The sequence below is a fragment of the Rhinolophus sinicus genome, chromosome 2 (genome assembly GCF_057876585.1).
Source record: "Rhinolophus sinicus isolate RSI-liver-muscle chromosome 2, RSI-T2T, whole genome shotgun sequence".
NCBI classification, from domain to species: domain Eukaryota; kingdom Metazoa; phylum Chordata; class Mammalia; order Chiroptera; family Rhinolophidae; genus Rhinolophus; species Rhinolophus sinicus.
In genome coordinates, this window is record NC_142502.1 from 29,347,091 (window position 1) to 29,366,604 (window position 19,514).

Genomic DNA, 19,514 nt, shown 5'->3' on the forward strand with positions numbered 1-19,514 from the left:
CCATTGGCTTGTGGTCTGTTTTTCTGTTCATATCATGCTGTTTTCATTATTGTCATTTTGTAGTATAAATTGAAGTCAGGAAGTATGATACCTCTGGCCTTCTTCTTTTTCCTTAATATTGCTTCTGCAATTCCAGGTCTTTTTGTGAGTCCATCCAAATCTGATGATTTTTGTTCTATTTCTTTAAAAAATGCCATTGGGATTTGCAAGTTTTATATATGTTATACCTCAATAAAGTAAAAATAGTAGTAAGATAGATAAAAGCAAACTGAGACATGGAGTTCATTTTTCTACTCTATGCTCTCTACTTTTTTTTTAATTTTATTTTATTAAATTTATTGGGGTGACAATTGTTAGTAAAATTACATAGATTTCAGGTGTACAATTCTGTATTACATCATCTATAAATCCCATTGTGTGTTCATCACCCAGAGTCAGTTCTCCTTCCATCACCATATATTCGATCCCCCTTACCCTCATCTCCCACCCCCCACCCCCCGCCCCCCTTACCTTCTGGCAACCACTAAACTATTGTCTGTATCTATGAGTTTCTACTTTTATGTACAAAATTTTCTATAATAAAAAGTAGGAAAAAGTCTTTGAATTTTAGGAAACTGTGAATCTCATGGTAATAGTTTTCCAAAATTCTTACTTTTGCCTGAAAGTTTGAATTTTATAATTAGCCGTAAATAATGTCAGCTGTCCTTGATAGGAAAGGTTCATTTATTTTCAAAAAAATATCTGTCAGATACCCAAGTGTGAAAAATGATAGTTTGTCTGTCAGTCGTTCTTCAAGACAAAAATGGTGTACCATGAACAAAAGTGGCTATTTTAGCTCACAGGAGAAACAATCACAGGGCTTTTCCTTGAGTCAACCTCCGACGTCAATACACAGCAGAAGTGTTTATGCTTGGTGCACAGAATATTTGTTTGTTACACAGAATATTAAAAAGACATTCTCAAAGGTTAAGATTAAATACAAGTAATAATTTTTAGTAGTTAGCAAGAACATTCTTACGTGAAATTGACTTAAAAAAATTTTTTTGGTTTAATATGGTGATGGAAAGAGAACTGACTCTGGGTGGTGAACACACAATGTGAGATATAGATAATGTATTACAGAATTGTACACCTGAAATCTATGTGACTTTACTAACAATTGTCGCCCCAATAAATTTTAAGTTAAAGAAAAAAAATTTTTTTTAATTGAGACTTCCTTGATTCATACTGGCCACGCATAATTTTACCCACCATTGATTTTGCACCTTTAGTGTAAAAATGTTACACTAAATATTTTAGTGTAAATGTTAGCCCAATGGAAAAGGCAAATAATGGTTTAACATCATGATAAAAATCATTTTTCCTCACAGACCCCTAAAAGTATCTCAGGGACTGCCAGCGATTTATGGTCCAAGCTTTGAAAACTAATGAACTAAAGTATATTTTAAAAGAATTTATAACCCAAAAAAAGTGTAGCCTTATAGGTTATTAGGACATTAAATCATTCATTAAATTGCATTTTTTTCTACAGCAAAAAGTAAATGAGTCACATGAAAAAAAAACTGACATTCAAGCACATATTTATCCCCAATATTGCTACCGACTAAGTTGACCTTTACATGGGCATATGGCATTTAAGCAATATAAACATTTTTAAATTAAATACTTCTAAAATTTATAAGTGATCTGACAAAGGCTAAGATTTAAGGATTCTAGCAAGCAGAGATTTTTGTCCTAGCTATGCCTTCCGTTCAATGAAATAAACTGTTGATTTCCTTCTCCTCCCACCTCTTCCTCCTGCATCAACTGATGAGTCAATTACACTGACAGTATTCTCTTCCATAAAGAAGAACCCCATGTCCAACATACTAAAATCAGGCAATATCCAGAGCTGTTGGCACTCTTCCCTGGCCCCTACAGGTGAAGAAGCACTGACGATTAGGACACCAAAGTCAGAGCTAAGGGTCTCCCCATATGCAACCCCAAAAGTCCTTTCCTTCTGTAGAACCACCACCTAGATACAACTACTGAAAATCACTGGATGGATGATGACAAGCATTTTAAGACTGACAAGACTGATCTAAGCTGTCCAGGTCTCTTAAGGGTGATTCTCAAAAAGCAGGGACATCTGGATAGAATGAATTCATTGACTCACGTCACTCACAATTCTCCATAGAGTTTCAGCCTTCAAGTCTGAGTCTCGTGTCTTGCTGGTCTGACCTGCCTGGCACTGGATACAGACTGAATTGACCGCAGCTATGATGACTGTGTCTTGACTGACTATGTCTGGCATGTTTCCTCTTCAATCACCGTATCTGTGCAGGCCTGTTTGCTTCTATTAGAGCCGATGTCTGGCACAACCCTAGCCCTCTCATTGCCTCTGTGCTACAGTCTGAAACTAATTGAAGGTCTTGCCTTTAGGGTCCAGTCCTGTGTCGTTATGTTGAGTATTAAATTTCACCCTCTTGTTTTCATACATCTATCTCCTCAGTAGCCTTTATTACACAATCACTGCCTCTGTGTGTGTGATTGTGCCCATCTCCTTTCCTACACCCCTCACCAACTCCTCAAACACATAAACCAAGAACCTGCTCCTCGGTAGCTTCCCCAGCTAACTACACAGCAGACTCCATCACTACAGCCTTTGCCATGCACCTGCTATCACTAATACTGCCTCGACCCCGCCTCCCAGTCCATTGCTTCTCTCCTCCCCCCGTAAATCATACCTATTGCTCCTGGAAAACGTCCTTTCTCTATTATCCATGTGTCTGCTCCTCAATCTAATCCTATGTATCCAAGCTCTGCCACTCCCATCCCCACACTCTCCTAGAAGGTAGAAGTATAAACCTCTTCCACGGTTTCCTATCAAAGCCCATTACGGTTATAGACAAAGTCCTTTCATCCATTCCTCCTCCTTCCCCATTTCTCAGATGGAATCTTAGCTGCCCAGTGACTCTATATCACTCTTAAGGACTATGTCGTATACTTCTCTGTATGTCATGATACCAAAGAGAGAGGCATATGCACATTGTACACACTCAATAACATTCACTAACTTAATGGTGAATTATTACTAAACGAAAAACAGTTGGCAATCCCAGAAAACCACTGTTCCCACCTCTGCTTGCAGAAATTATAAAGCAGTACACTGGCCAGCAAAAAAAATACCTTCTAGACCTTTCCAAATTCCCTACGGCCTCCTATGAGATAAGTCTGACAGCTGAAAGTAAACTAATTTTTGCAAGCACTAAACTGCTCATCAGTCTTACAAAGGATGTAATTTAGTCAATTACCTTCCCTAAGGAAATATAAGTGGAACATAGCTACGTCACAAAATTAATTCACCCAACTCCAGTAAGTAGCTCACAGAGAACAGCTTTCACCACCCTAGGATATCTGAACCATATTTCATTCCTGTTTTTTCCCCCTTTTTTGTTGTGGGGGGTGAGGGCAGTTTGTAAGGAGTTGTAGTCCAATATTATGAAGTAGGCATAGTATCACCCAAAGTTTTGATTATAAAAGAACTAAAATGTAGTACCTTTTCTTGTATCTGAAAATATGAGGGTTACCTCCATATCCTAGCAAACTCCCCTAACACACCACGTAAAGGCACAGATGGTAGAAGATGAAGAGGAAAATGCCCAGCATGGAAATGTAAAACAGGTACAGAGAACAACAGCTGGCAGAGGGTCCAATTCAAGTGCCTTCAGGAGCCAAGCAGGTAGTGTGAACAGTCAAGAAAACTGTATAAGAAAAACAATAGTGTAAGAGGACTGACAACAGGCAGCTACTTTCAATTCAAGGTCAGTATGCCTTCTACCGCATCCAGGAAACTGTTGCCATGCAAGAGTGTGACCAATGTGGCTACATTTTCAGATTGTTCAGAAGGTGGTAGAACACCAGATTTTTCACAAAAAATCACCCCAATGTTGGCATGTTATTCAAATAGAAAAGCAAACAAACAAACAAAAACACCCTGTTCCAGGCAAGTACAACATGAAAGGCTGCTAATTTGTGATCTTTGGAACAGAGACTAAGGTTGATGGGATGTAAAAAAAATTATAAAAACATATTCTTAAAACTAAATCCCTACTTCATACCCACGTTTGGTAACTGGATTTCTGTGTCTGAGTACATATATTATTGATCAGAACAGGTAGATTAAAAGCTCAAATGCAAACAAAATAAAAACTATAAGAAAATATAAATGAATATGTATCAAATATTTGGTATGGAGACGACTTTCCTTAGTCATAAAAATTAAAGAAATCACAGAACTTTTTTAAATTTGTAATTTAACATAATTTTAAACATTTAATGTGAAAAACCCTTTATGATCAAAATTAAACACAGAACACAATCTGGAAAATATTTGAAGCCAATATTTGAAGACAAAGGGCTAACTACCTTTAGTCTTTAAAAAACCTCACAAATTGGTATGAGACACAAGAAGAATGAACTCCAACTCTTTATGGACCAGGATGGCTTGCTGTTGCCAGTTCCTAACCCAGTTCATTAGAGCAGTGTACCCTGTGGGACTACGGCTGACATCTGCAAAACCACACATGGGGTTATGAGGAGGAAACATGCACAATAAGATGAGCCCTCGAAAAACCTTAAAACGCACTAGAGGAAACTGCGTACCACCAAATACCCAACAAATAGAAGAATTTATACCCAAGGAACTCAAGATTTGAAACATGAAAAGAATGTCAAACATTAACTATAATTAAATCCTCCAAGAGATAAATGAAGGAATAGCATCTGTGAAGTAAAGAACAGAATAGGAAAATATGAAAGAGAACCAATTGGAAATCTTAGAAATGAAGCATATATAGTCATTGATATTAAACACACACACACACACACACACACACACACACACACACACACACGATGCCTTACAGAGACAGTTGAACAGAAAATCGGTGATTTGGAATCTAGCATTCTCCAAGAATGCACCATTAACAAAGAGATAGGAAATATGCAAACCTAGTAAATTCTCTCCCCAGAAAAATTCACATATGTACCTATATACACAGTTTTATAAACAATTTCCGGTTCCCAGAGTCCTTGAAACCCAACTTCTACCCTACAATTCTGAATACAAAATATCTTAAGATCTGAACTCTGTCCCACTTTATTAACACATATAGTAAAATAAAGGTTCAAGTCTCAGGAAACAGGCACTAGATTTGAGTTAGAATCAAGTTAAAGAGAAATCAAACCACTGTAAACTAATTAAATCTGATCAAGAGATAAAACTCACAAAGAAAGTGTCCTGAAACCTGCTAAAAATTCTATTACAAAACTCAGGTAAGATCAAGAAAATCAAAAAATTACCCATAGCAAATAAAAGAACTCTCATATGTATCAAATTTGGATTATTTTAACATAATAATTATAATTTTAGACATAGCTATTATCTTCAAGTTCATATGTCACAAAATGTGACAGAAAAAACAGTATTTGTAATGGGCAAAAAGCATTTTTTTTTTTAAAAAATAGCATTAAATGATTGATATGGGGATACAAGATTGGTGAAGTTTGAAAGAAGCTAAATTGCTCTGAATTAGAAAAGGGTAAGAGATAAAGAAGCCTAAGGAAAAAAAATCTAAAGAAATTGCCTAGAATAGGGGGCAATTTTAGAAACAAAACTGGAAAAGAGCAACAAAAGAGAAAATTCAGAGGCTAGAACAAGTGATTTGGGGTGAGCTGCACAGGGCTGTCTAATTGCAATACAGGTGAAGCATGTATTACGCAGTCCCATAGTACCTTCAGTAAAATCTACTATTGCTTTTTTTCTTTATTTTTTTAACTGGGAGTGGGAGTAGATGAGACAATGAAGTACTTAGTTTTCCTTAAAGTTTGGCCTAAAGTAATTACAGTGAAGATACAGAAACCTACTAGCAAAAATCTGTATTACACAAGGATTCAAATTTGCCTTTTACAATGAACCTAAACAGAAATGTTTGGTCCTCATCAACACTTCAATGGGAGATAGCAATGGAAACATGAAAGAGATTCTGAAAACACAAAAATCTTCCTTAAAATATATTTGAAATGTTTTAGAACATAAAATTCGACTGACATACTGAATATCTTCTGTTTAAGATAGCTAATATCTCTGGAAGGTAAAATGATGACTTCTCTTGGAAATAAATTGTGTCTCTTAAACATTTTTTAAAGTGCTTTAATAAACTTCAGTGCTAAGATTCTTTCAGGACATATATTTCCATAGTTATTCTTCAAGCTGAAGTGTAGAGAAATTCTTCTGGTTGAAGATCTTGAAATATTTAGAAGCATGTATTTATCTTGAGAATTTTCACGTTACTTCAAAAGTGTACAAATTAGGTTGTCTTCAAGTTCACAATTTTCTAAGAATAGTGCCTAATTTGACATAGTAAATTTGAATCCTAACAGATAAGGCTCCTTTGAAATATATTCACATTGCAAATGATGAGAGAGAGCCCTGTTCTGGTTTTTAAAAAAATTTTCATTTGGTGTGCACACTTTTCACCTGGAAACATATGACGCTCGTAATTGTGTACAAGTCTGTCTCATCACATACCATCTCCCTGATTAAATGCTAGAAGCATTTATGTATGAATCTTTGTTTCCCCTCAAAACATGATTCCCTTAGGGAAAAAACTGAAGGACAAGTTTTCAATCTTTGCAGACCACCTACAAAGGTTTTCTCTTTTCAGAGTGAAAGTTTTGCTTGGGACATTCTATTCCTAATTAGAACAGCAAACATGATAATGCCTCGTGTGGTCATGTAAGCCTTCATGGGAGAAAATGTTTTCTCCATATTCATGAAATAAAATTAAACTGAAATGCATTTTGAATCAACATTTCAAGACTTCATTATAATTATTTTTAAGGCACAAAAGTAGAAAAAGTATACATACTGAAATCTTGACTGATACATATAAATACTAAATATGTTCCACAAAATTTTCAATGCATTATTCCCAAAACATAGTATTTATTAATAGGAAAATATGTCATTGAGAAAAACATATACAACTCGTACTAAATATTTCCAAAATAAAATGAGACTAAAGAAATCAAAATAAAGCTAACAGATACTTTTAAAGGCACTCACCAATCACAATTGAAGACTCACAGTGATAATAACCATTAAGTTGCTTTTTCTTTGCCATGGAGCAAAGATCGATGCGATGGACCATTTCTTCTCCAAATCTGTGACTGATAAATTTTTCATATAATTTGGGGTCTATTTTTTTCACTCCCTTGAAATGACAAAACAAAATCACATGATCACATCAATCAGTCATTTCATCTAGGCAGCCAGTTTATATCTATATCATTTATTTAGAATCTGACATTACATTTTGGTATACAGTTACTGCTTACAGGCATTTGAAAATTGGTACCATAAAATTGTTGTAAAGCTGTTTTTAGAGTCTCTGCCTAGAATGAGTTGTATTTAAAAAAATTGTTCAAGTTTTCGGTTTAAATTTGGCAACATTCAAAACCTCATATACTTTAAGCTTCGGAAACAATGTATCAAGTTGAAATTTGAGACATCAAGGAAAGAGTAATCCTTTCCAACAACAGTGGAGAAATGGGTGACTTTTGAAAAAGTGGTATTTATCTTGACATTGTATAATGTGCAAAATGTTTTAATAAAATGGATGCAATTCTTAAACTCTTTATGTAAGAATCATCTGAAACACAATTAAAGGTTATTTGGGTTGGCGTTAGGGAGTCAGTGGATCTTCCAAGTTTTCTACCTACCCCTCCTCTTTACTCTCAGTGTCTTTCATAGCAGGATGAGGGCTGGTTGAAAAATTACAGTGGGATGCCCGTGGTACCTCTGTAGTTTCCCAAAAGAGGAAGAATGTACTCCCCTACCCTGTGCTATACCAACAGTCCTGCACCCAGTCTCATAGTCCCCAAATGAGTACTTTACAAAGTTTACTGCTGACCATGTATGAACCCTTCCTTTCAAGTCATCATTTTTTTTATATTGCTCTGGCAATACTTGTCACTTGTTAAAAATTAGAAACTATGAAGACTCTAGAAAAAAAGAAAAGAAAAATCTTTCGTGACTCTGCTCTATATATTAAATACATGATTAACACTGGGGTGTATATCCTTCAAGTTTTTTCTATGCTATATATTATTTTCAAATCATATTTATATAACTCTTACTAAAGCATAATTTATATACATCTTTTCCCTTGTTAGTCACAAAATGTACTGCAAAAAAAAAAAAAAAAAGTAAATTAGAGGTATAAAAACAAAAAGTTTTAAATCAAATCACCCCAAACTGCTACTACTATAATTTTGTTATGTATTTTGCTTTTCCTAGGCAAAAGAGTCCTTTTTTTTTAATGTAGAAATGTGGTTGAACTATTTGATAACCAGCTAATTTGATAATTCTCCAAAGGGTCCCCATTTCTGTCAAAGAGCCAAATTCCCCAGAACACCCTACGAGGTTCTGTTCTGCCCCCTCTGAACTTGGGTCTCTCACTATTCTCCATTTCCCCCTCTCCAGACTCCCTAACCTTGCACTTCCTTGAACACACCAGGCACAAGCCCACCTCAAAGCCTTTGTACTGCCTCTCCCCTCTTCCTGGAATGTTCTTCCCCCAGATATCCTCATAACCCATCTCCCATCTCCTTTAACTCCTTGCTCAAATGCTACTTTCTGAATAGATCCTCACCTGTCCATCACTTCATTTGTACTCCCAGATCCTCTCTACCTTTCTCTCTTTGCATTTTTGTATACTTTTCCACAGCTTTTCCCATCTATGTTACCATTACATAACATAGTACATAACTTATTTTATTGTATTTACTCTTCGCTGTCTGTCATTGTCTCTCCCCATTAGAATGTAAGCTCCACACAGAAAAGGATTTTTGTCTGATTTTTAGTCACTGAAATGCCGCCAGTGCCTGGAACAGAGCTTGACAAGCAGCCATGCTCCATAAGTCATTGCCACAAGTGCAAAAGAGGATAAAGTTTCAAGAAGAGGGTGTTGACAACATCAAACGCTATTTATTCAGGGTTCAATAAGAATGAAATCGAGTGGATTTCTTCTGATTTGGTGAGTAGACTGCCTTAAGAGAGACGTAGAGCATTGTGCTAAGTAATGCTGAGGAACAGTCAGACTGTGAGTTCAAACCCTGGCTCTGCCATTTTTCAGCCATGTCACTTCACTTCAGTTTCTTCAACTATAAAAGGAGGTTAATAATAGTACCTACCTCAACGTGTATATGGACTAAATAAGTGAATTTATAAGAGTGCTTAAAACAGTGAAATATAGTAAATGCCTGTGTGTGTGTGAGTGTGTGTGTGTACTTGGGGGTGGGAGGGAGATCAGTCCCTTAGACCAGACAGAAGACTAGTGATAACTTAGTGGAAAAAGAAAGACCTTAAGTTTTCAAGATACCAATGCCAGCACTGGCTACCCACTCACTATAATCTCCATTTCAGTTTTGTAAGATATCTTTTTTTTTTTTTAAGTAAGAAATAAGGGAAACATAAGACAGACTAAAATGCTAGGTGAATTAATGTAATTTTAGGAAAAAGGAAGCACCAACTATTTTGCAAGAATTGTTCACAGATGACTTCTAACATGAGCCTGAAGGAGTTAATTTTTACTAGAGAGTGAAATGGAATTAATTTTTAACTCATAATTTAGAGAGAGAGCTGTGGTTCAAAGAGGCATGAGGCCTTAGGAGGCACTAAAATTATAAACTCTGATTAGAAAACATCTTCAATAATAAAATATCTAGAAATAGGTAAGAATCTGCTTTGTCTGATATATAATATTAGCATGATCTTTGTTCTCTGGGGAATTTTTTTGGCAGTATATTTCGTTTTTTCAGGCTCTTTGTCCCATGGCAATATATTTTTTTTCTAGGAAAATCTATCTGACTCTCTCCATCCAGCTGCAGCAGGTGCTGTTTTTCTTTCATAATTAAAAAAAGGACTAGCATTCTAAGAAAATAAATGAATACATCAAAATTGGTTCTCCTTTAGAATAAAGTTACAAAGTCTCCTATTTTCTGAATGGATCATTGGATTGCCAAAATAGTCCCAGAGAAATCACCCTGCAAGGTTATATTTTAAAGCTAAAAAAGGCTGGATGATGGCGTAATTTCCAGGTTTTAGACTCCCCCAAATTATTCTGTTTCCCTTCTTCATAGGCCATACCCTTTCCAAGGCCTTGTCATTTAAAGATCGATGGAGGTATAACACATTAGGAGAGCTCAAAGAAAATCACGAAATGGTCAAAGCCAAGAAAAATTGACCTTTGTAAAGGCTAAGAGAGTTGAGGTTATTTCAAATGTAGACAAATAATATGTATGGTGTCTTCACTAAAACCACGCTAAGAATGCTGCAACCCTGGAATTCTGAATATGCTTGATGATTGTCTCCTCCTATGTGTGAAAATTATTTTTGTCTTGGACCTACCAGGGACAGAGTATATTTTTAAGGGTTTAAACAGAAGTTAAATACAAGATATCAGACTTTGAAACAATAAATCAGTGGCAAGAAATATCAAACAGAAAAACTTTTCAAATGTCTTCATTAATCATTAGAAATGACTGACGTTTCACTTCCTTTTGGCCTAGCTTTAGTCACAGTTTAGGGGGAATTATCAATAATATTCAAAGTAGCTGACAACCTCTAATACAGTGTACCATGAAACCCTGAGGAACTTCACTCTTGATTGTAACTTGGCACCTAAACAGCCAACACAGGAAAAATGTCACTGAGAGCATGATAAGTAGTATTTTTAGAATCATCTAATGGCTGCATCTGATACGTGATGGAAATTATTTACCCGGGAAGCACTCACCATATCATTTACATTTAGCTAAATGATGTGGATAATTTAATATGTACCAAAGAGGGCTCAGACTTATGTTACTATGCATTCAATTCTATTTTTAATACAGGAAGTAAAGCTCCATGAAATACAAAAATTCACATTAGTCAACAATCTGAATGTGGAAATCATTCTCTGAAGGTTCTGAAAGATAAACTACTTATAATCCATCTTTAACCTCCAGAAAAAAGTTGTTGAGATCAGAGGAATGATGAAATGCCAATATTATTAAGAAGATTAAGGCTTTTTTATAACCGAAGATAAGTTTTTATTGTGACCTGTTATCTGTTTATAATAATCACAGCTTCCATAATGAAAATGTAAACAGGCTGCATATCAGACAAAGGGATTATGTATCCTACTGATGGAAAGCTTGACATTCCTAGAGCTCTGCTGTGTTTTCCAATAGTTTATTCCTGTCATGCAGTGGCTATAAAAGAAATGTACATTTCCTGTGATAATGATTTGATACCAAAATTCAGGTCAATTAAGAGCCAAACCAAACTGGCTTGTCATTTGGGGCTGGTTAAAGAGGACTAGCAATCTTTAACACTCATTTTCGTAAGTGGAAAATGGTTATGCATCTTTAGTCATATGATATTGGTTAAAAAAACTAAAATCACTTTTTATGATCACCGCCCCTGATGAAAAGTTACATATTGGTGATACAAACCACTGCATGTCGACATGGGCCTTCTCTTTATAATTCTTACTGACCTCTTCATCTCTTGGCATAACTACATTTTTCACTATGGTTTGCGCTGAGACCCCATGACTACCTCCTCAGCGGCAGTCCTCCCTAAGCCCCTCAGTCGGGAAGACGGAGGCCCTTCCCATTCAGGCTCAGTTCCACCCAAGCCTGTTTTTGACAGGGATGGAAAGTGGAGTCTTCACCGCACCAGCCAATGGGCTCTAGAACAGCGTGGTGACCAGCTCCAGTATCCAGCACCCCTGGGTGAGAAGCTCCTAGCAGCCTTCCCGTCTCCCTCTTTCTGCCACTCTTGTGCCAGCTTATGGGGCTGGGTTCTGCCTGATCCCCCTGGTTGAGGCCCTGACACTCTGTCTAGTGCCTGTCTGTATGTTTAGAGACAAAAAAGGAAGGAGTGATGAAAAGTGACAGCGAAGACAATGGTACTTGGCTCATGTTTTGAACCAATCTGAAAAAATTGATGCTATCTACTGTCTGTATAACCATAATAGAAAATACATAGTATTTACTATGTACAGGCATTGCTCTAAGAACTTATAACTCATTTGATAATCACAATAACCCTAAGAGAATGGTACCATATTCTCCCCAGAGAAGGAAACTGAATCACTGAGAAATTGGGTCACTTATAGAAGGACATACAGCTTGTAAGAGATAGGGTTTGGATTCAGATTGGGGATAAGTGGAAAACACAGTAAATTGAAAGGAACAGACTGGCAATATTCACGCTCTTCACTATTTACTTGAAAACAAGAAAATTCTAAGAATATTAATCATACTTAAGATATGATCATATATTCTATCATATTTCTAAAACCAACGTGAAAATTTCAGGAATCTTCTAGCATTCTAAAATACCTGCCTCTAATATTCTGCATTAATGTTAATAAATCAAGTGAGAATTACATGTCTATGTTAAATGAATTTCATAGGAGATGAGAATTCATAGATGCTGCTTATACAAAGAAAAAAAATCCAAATAATCCATCCTGTAAAAAGATCTCTTCTTATATTTCTAATATAAAGATAATCAAGTAAAATCCTGGCAGAGATTGCCCGCACTTTTTAATCCAGCTGTTTATTTGAGTATACAGTATTTCTTCATTTTACTTTATGCTGAAGCATCTATGCAGCACACCAGGAAGTGCTTTAGGTAGGCCATCTCCTCAGCCCTCTATTTAAAACCTTGCTTTCAGCTCTACTGCCTTGTTTAATCTTGAGGCTTTGGGGAGAGGAAAAGTAGAAACTCTTTATCCCAGCATCGCATCGAACATTTATAACGTTACATCTTTCAGCAACTAACAGGTAGAAACCTCACTGCTAGAACTATTTGTTTTTAATCTCCTTCTCCCTATACAAGCACTTTGAGAGAGGCTGAATGCTCCCCGGTGGCATCACGTGGAAAGGAAAGCAGTCACAGATGAAGGTGATATACAGCTTCTAACAGCTCAGGCCACTCCACAAAAGCCACCCAGACAATAGGCTGTATTGCTTTGTGGACCTGGAGTTTCTTTCCAGGAGGTGCTGGCATCAAACAAAACAGAGGAAGAGCATGGCTTCAGTCCACAAACATTTAGTTCATTCATACTGACTAATGACATACGAACTGGAGAAGTAACAGGTCAATGGTACCCAACAGGTTCTCAAGGTTGCAGGCTCACTGGAACACTTACAACACAGCCTACCCCATACAAGCTCATTCTTTGTCTACTTAGCAAAACCCTCCATTCCCCCCTCAAGCCTTCTCGGGTATGACAGGACAGGTCATATGCTCTTTGGCCATATAATATTATGTTGGCAGGTGGCTTTTCTCATCACGAGGAAACAAAGGAAGAGTCTTATAACTAAGGCGTCCAGGAATGTTTTCTATACAGCTCAATCTCAGCTGGACTTTTAACTCTCCTTGATCAAACTTCAGTGTGTTCTTGGCTCACAGTCTCGTGGTCACTCACATGTAAACAAACCACAGCCTGTTCCTCCCTATCACATGTGTTTTCCTAACATTTTGCTCTTTGGAGCAAATAATGACATGTTCTCGTGAATTCATCAACTTAACCATTTATTTCTATAAACTAAAGAATTTATGTTCTATAAACACAAAATATCCCTCACCTCAACATTTCTCACCCAATATGATCTATACACTTACAACTTAATCTGTTTTCCTCCTTCCATGCAGTATCTTCCCTTCTAATCAAAACTTTCCAACATTGGGGCTGGCCCGGTGGCTCAAGCGGTTAGAGCTCCATGCTCCTAACTCCGAAGGCTGCCGGTTCGATTCCCACATGGGCCAGTGGGCTCTCAGCCACAAGGTTGCTGGTTCAACAATTCGAGTCCCGCAAGGGAAGTTGGGCAGCGCCCCCTGCAACTAAGATTGAACAAGGCACCTTGAGCTGAGCTGCCGCTGAGCTCCTGGATGGCTCAGTTGGTTGGAATGTGTCGCTCAACCACAAGGTTGACGGTTCAACTCCCGCAAGGGATGGTGGGCTGTGCCCCCTGCAACTAGAAAACGGTAACTGGACCTGGAGCTGAGCTGTGCCCTCCACAACTAAGATTGAAAGGACAACAACTTGAAGCTGAACAACACCCTCCACAACTAAGATTGAAAGGACAACAACTTGACTTGGAAAAAGGCCTGGAGGTACACACTGTTCCCCAATAAAGTCCTATTCCCCTTCCCCAATAAAATCTTTAAAAAAACAAACAAACAAACAAAAAACTTTCCAACATTAAGCAATGCCAGCTAGCCACTGGCATAAAAAAGTCTCAGGATCGCAGCGATGAAATAGGACAACGAAGCTGTTCTGCAGAAGATCATTCAGAAATAAGCTCACAGAAAAATCCTTAGAAACAATTTTAGCTTGTCCTATAACACTGACCTATATACTGCTACACACTTACAGTGTGGTTGAATGAGTTCTGCTTTTTTTAGCATAGAGGTCAGAAATATGGAACCATTTACCTAAATTGGTCAACTTTTCTACAGACAGATACAATCATCCATAGCCCCAGATACAATCCAAATAAGAGTTAAACACCTGGATGTTGTAAAAGGGACTGACTGCACATTGGCGAAAGAGTTTAGGTTCATCTGTACACTAATTCTAGCCTTGTAATGTTAAGCAAGGAAGACCTAGACAGCTTCTGTAGCTCATCCCGCTCCTATTCATCTAGTAACTGCTTAATTTCCCACTTTATTATGCACAATCAAATTCCTTGACTCTCCCCCCTTCAACACTCTTCCTTCCTCTCCCTCTCACTCCCCATCTCAACAAAACACCTTCCTTCACCGATCTCGTCTTCTTCAACTGCCCAGACATATTCCCTGCACACCAGTTAGGACAGAAGGCCCTACCTAACAGAGAAAGTTGTCCCTCCCAATAAGGGACTTTCACAAGAACTGAGTGAGGAAGTGGGAAAGCAATAATGACACTAAGATTTACATTAACTGTGGTACAGGTTAGGAAACGGATCAAGGAAGAAAGGTGCTCGGTAATACAAGTCCTTTCACTTATTTTGTTATCCATTCCTGGATAACATTAAACAATGGTAAACTTATTTAGTATTTTCGATGTATGGAAATAAACAACAGCATGAAGGTGAAATATGTACTAGAAACCTAAGTGAAGTCACTAGGTATAAACAGAGCTCTTTGACCCACAATAGATGACATAGTTGACTAACAGCACCTAGAATATCTCAGAAGAAATTTTAATTCAATCTCACAGCAGATTTCATATAATTTTTACTTAAACAAAAAGATTAAAAAAAAGATGTGATGTGTTGTATTTACTGAATTTTAAATAAGAAAAATCCAAGGAGAATTCCATAGTATATAGCCTGAGATCTAACGGTACCTGGTAATATAAAAAGAGACTCAAAACAACTAAAAATTATGAGTAATTAAATAATTTGGCATTGAAAGCGTCAGGAATAGATTACTAAAATAATTTGCTTCATCTTGTACCAAGGATATATATTTTTTTTAAGTTTTTTTTGTGTTTTTTTTTTTTGTTTTGTTTTTTTTTTTTTTTTTTTTTTGTGGGGGCAGTGTGTTTTTCCAGGGCCCATCAGCTCCAAGTCATTATCCTTCAATCTAGTTGTGGAGGGCGCAGCTCAGCTCCAAGTCCAGTTGCCATTTTCAATCTTTAGTTGCAGGAGGCACAGCCCACCGTCCCATACGGGAATTGAGCCAGCAAACTTGTTGAGAGCTCCCGCTCTAAACAACTGAGCCATCCCGCCGCCCCTCTGGAAGCTCAGCGACAGCTTGTTTTCTTCAATCTAGTTGTGGAGGGCGCAGTTCACTGACCCATGTGGGAATCAAATCGTCAACCCTGTTATTAAGAGCTAGCACTCTAAACCAACTGAGCCATCCAGCTGCCCAGGATATTTTTTTTAAGACAAACTTTTGTCTGGAATAATAAAGGCTCACTGATACCAAGGGCATCTAAAGTGCCTTCTTTTCGGTACCAGGTGAAGAAAGTGGCAGTGTAGTCTTCCAGGCTGCTCTGCTCAAGGCTTCCTCCTCTTTTGCTAGTGATGAACTATTCTTAATAATATGGGCCCCAGAAAAAGCTGGCTTGCTCTGCCTGTCTATCACCAGCCACGAGTTCCTTCATCGTATCTGGAGGTACTCCCCTCCGCTTCTGAAAGTAGTGCTTCCTGTGATTGATCTCCTCTGGGCCCCCTTTCACGCTTTCCGTGCCTTCGTACAGTGTAGTGGAGCCCTCGCTATCTGGGAGTGAAAATTTGCTGATGATTTCTGAGCTCTGTCACCAACAGGCCTGCTCCTCACTCTACAGTCTTCCCCACCCTAAAGTAAATTGTCACGCAAGTCCTGCGGGGCCCAGCTGCTTCTGGACATGCTTGCACATAATTTGGTATAGATTTTTCTATCTCCTAGTTTCACTGACAGTGAGGTTTGTGATATTTTCCCCATTGTCTTTATTGTTCTATAAGATTTCCAGGAGAAGAGGTAGAAAAATACAGATTTAAATTGTCACCATCTATCTTCCTATCAGTACTCAAAGACCTTGTGTTTCTGTAATTCTCCCTCCATGCATACAAGAAAGCCAATCTGAGTTTAAAAAAAGAAAGGTTCTACGTGAAGCCAAATTAGCCTATTTGGTCAAAATGCTCACCTGACAGACATTTCAGAACAGCATAGGAGCCAAGAGTCTTTAAGACCAAGCTCCTCCTTTCACTATGAGTAAACAGAGGTTAAGAGAGGTTATGAGATTTGTCCAGGACTAAACAACAGAGCTCAAACAAGAAACTTATGCTTCTTCAAATTTATTACAGAGACTCCTTTGAGAAAGAATAATCTAGTACTCCTGAGTTTTGAAATGGTTTAAAGGCCCATTATAAGTGAGTGGGAGCCAAATTACACCAAGCTAGTTAACAAATTCCTGAGAAAATGTGCTGATAGATACATAAGAGAACATAACGATAGTAGGTGAGGAAAGATGATAGCAGACGGTCCTGGCCTGGGAAGGATGCAGAAGGTTGGGATTCAGCCAACTGAACTTCATTACAATCTCGGTCTTGTATATTCAATCACAAAACAATTCAGGGACTGGGTTTTCCCCTTAATTGTACCATCAGAACAGAATCTTATCCACACGCTCTCCTTTTCTACTTTCCATTACTACTCCTATTGATGACTGCCTATTCCCTACTTCCTCTCAACTTCATCATATGGTCCAATTACCAACCACCCTCCATCCTTGCTTTGTGCATATCAAACTCTGTACTCAAAACAAACCAGTTCAAGTGACAAATAACTAACAATTTCAAAGAAGATCATTTCTTTCATTCCAAACTTCTCTCATTGTCTGACTCTGAAGAACTGCTGCAAGGAAGCACCAATTAATAAACTATGGCTTTGATAGTTTAAGTATTACATTAGCAATTTGAAAGTCATAAATCAAGAAAGCTGTCTAAGAAGCCCAGGAAATAATTTATGCATTAAAAACAACTGATCTATCCATGAAAAGACCACATTTATTTCTTGAGGAATCTAGATCTGCATTAAGACACTTATTTGATTTGAAAATGGTCTTCTTCCGCCACCAAGTGTTAGCATACACTTCTAACCAAGCAGTTTCTGCAATGTTTAAATCACAGAAATACAAGGTGACTCAAAGAGAAAAATAAATTGAAAAAAATGTACCATGAGAAGCATGTAGCTGAGTAAGTAGCAGACTAATCATGTGAAACAAATATATTATATGGAAACTATACAACTAACTTGAATTTTAGACGCTACTTCAGAGACATACTAATTTAATAAGATTTTCTGAGGCATTCATTTAATGAAATAAAAAAACTACAACTTTGAAAACATAGTGATAATCAAAATAGCTCCAAAATACACAACTACCTTCCATATTCTCTTACGTGATATACCCCGCTGGAATTTTACAAAACTGAAAATATGCAAAACTAACACATTGACTAAATGCCTCGTGGTATCAGAAAAGTGTGTAATTGTCAAGATAAATCTTATGTTTCCCAGAATCTGAGTTCAAAAACTCAGTACTCAAGTTTGGGACCAGAATACGCTGTAGCAGAGAAAGTCCCCTATCAGGAAATCTGAAGGAGAGATTCTGTATTTTCAAAATTCTAAACACAATCTATAGAAACTTTTGGTTATCCCACTAGGCTTTTGGTTACTTCTACTGAATTGTATTACCTGCAAGTAGGTGCCTACAAGTAGATGGTACCCCAGAAGCCCAGGGACTTCTGCAGCCAACGCTGCACACTATTGGGAAATCCTCACATTAGATCTCCATGACCATCCCAGTGGTGGGGAAAATTCATCCCCTGCACCAGACATCTGTTCACACATCTTTTATGTCAATGAGATGTTTTACTTTCACGAACAGACCAATTATAACTAACTTTGATTCTTTTTGTATTTTTTATGTCCACATGGATAACGGTTTTTTAGGTCACTAAAAAAACAACACATTATATGGTGAAAAAAATCAACTGAAGTACTATTACAGAATAACTGATTATAGCTCCTGTAAATAATAATGAATGGATCATCTTAGTACCTCATAATTTGCCTACGATGATCTACAGCACTCCTCTACCCAGAACACTCTTTTACCAATAATTACCATGTCTACCCACAAGTATCTTAGGAGTACACCAGTATCTACTCAATACAAAAAAATGACACAGACAACCTTCTAGCAGCTTATATCAAAATAAAAGGAATACACCACTAGGCATCAACCCTCAAATCAGAACATGTTAGTGGGAGACGTCATTAGCTCTTTCCTAAACACTTGCACTGTGCACCACCTATCCATACCACAAACTCAAGGAACTCTCCTCACGATAGTAGAAAACCTTCATATTTCCTATATCTAGAGGCTTTTCCTCACTCAGGAACTGTCATGGAAAAGCTAATTTGCCCATCACCACTTCATTGCAAGTTCAGCCCACCAACGCTCCACTATTACTCAGAACCTCAGAAAACCTCAACTCAACCAAGGCACGAACCCTGAGTATGTCAAGGGGGATTTACTATACACGCCTATGCCGAGTGGCATAAAGGTCAGCTCTAGTCACTGATCTACCATAAAAATTCATGAGCTACATCATTAAGGTCAGCTTTATTCACTGATCTTCCAGAAAAGGGAACCCACTTTTTATGTCCAAAATACACTGAAGTACATTAAGGTGTGTTCGAGACAAACCCAAGGAAACTATTTTTATACTTTAAATATAATATACAGCCATGTCTAACTATCAGACTGTTTTGTATGCTGAAACTAATTAAAAAATACAAAGAAAAACAAAACAATAAATCAAGAACAAAACAAAATAATAATACATAGTCTACATTTTATTTTCCTTTTTATGCTATTATGCAGTACTTATAAGTATCTATTTTAATACTTTCTTACATCATTTATATG

The 19,514-nt window shown here is 37.3% G+C and overlaps 1 protein-coding gene across 11 annotated transcripts in view; it reads right to left on the reverse strand.

Moving 5' to 3' along the window:
• Nucleotides 1-19,514, reverse strand: part of AKAP7 (A-kinase anchoring protein 7) — a 108,689-nt gene that overhangs the window by 40,065 nt on the left and 49,110 nt on the right. For all 11 annotated transcript variants that reach the window (XM_019729389.3, XM_019729384.3, XM_019729379.3 and 8 more), the window contains one exon: nt 7,109-7,256. In XM_019729389.3, coding sequence (XP_019584948.3) covers nt 7,109-7,256 — 148 coding nt within the window. The remainder of the gene's footprint in view (nt 1-7,108; nt 7,257-19,514) is intronic.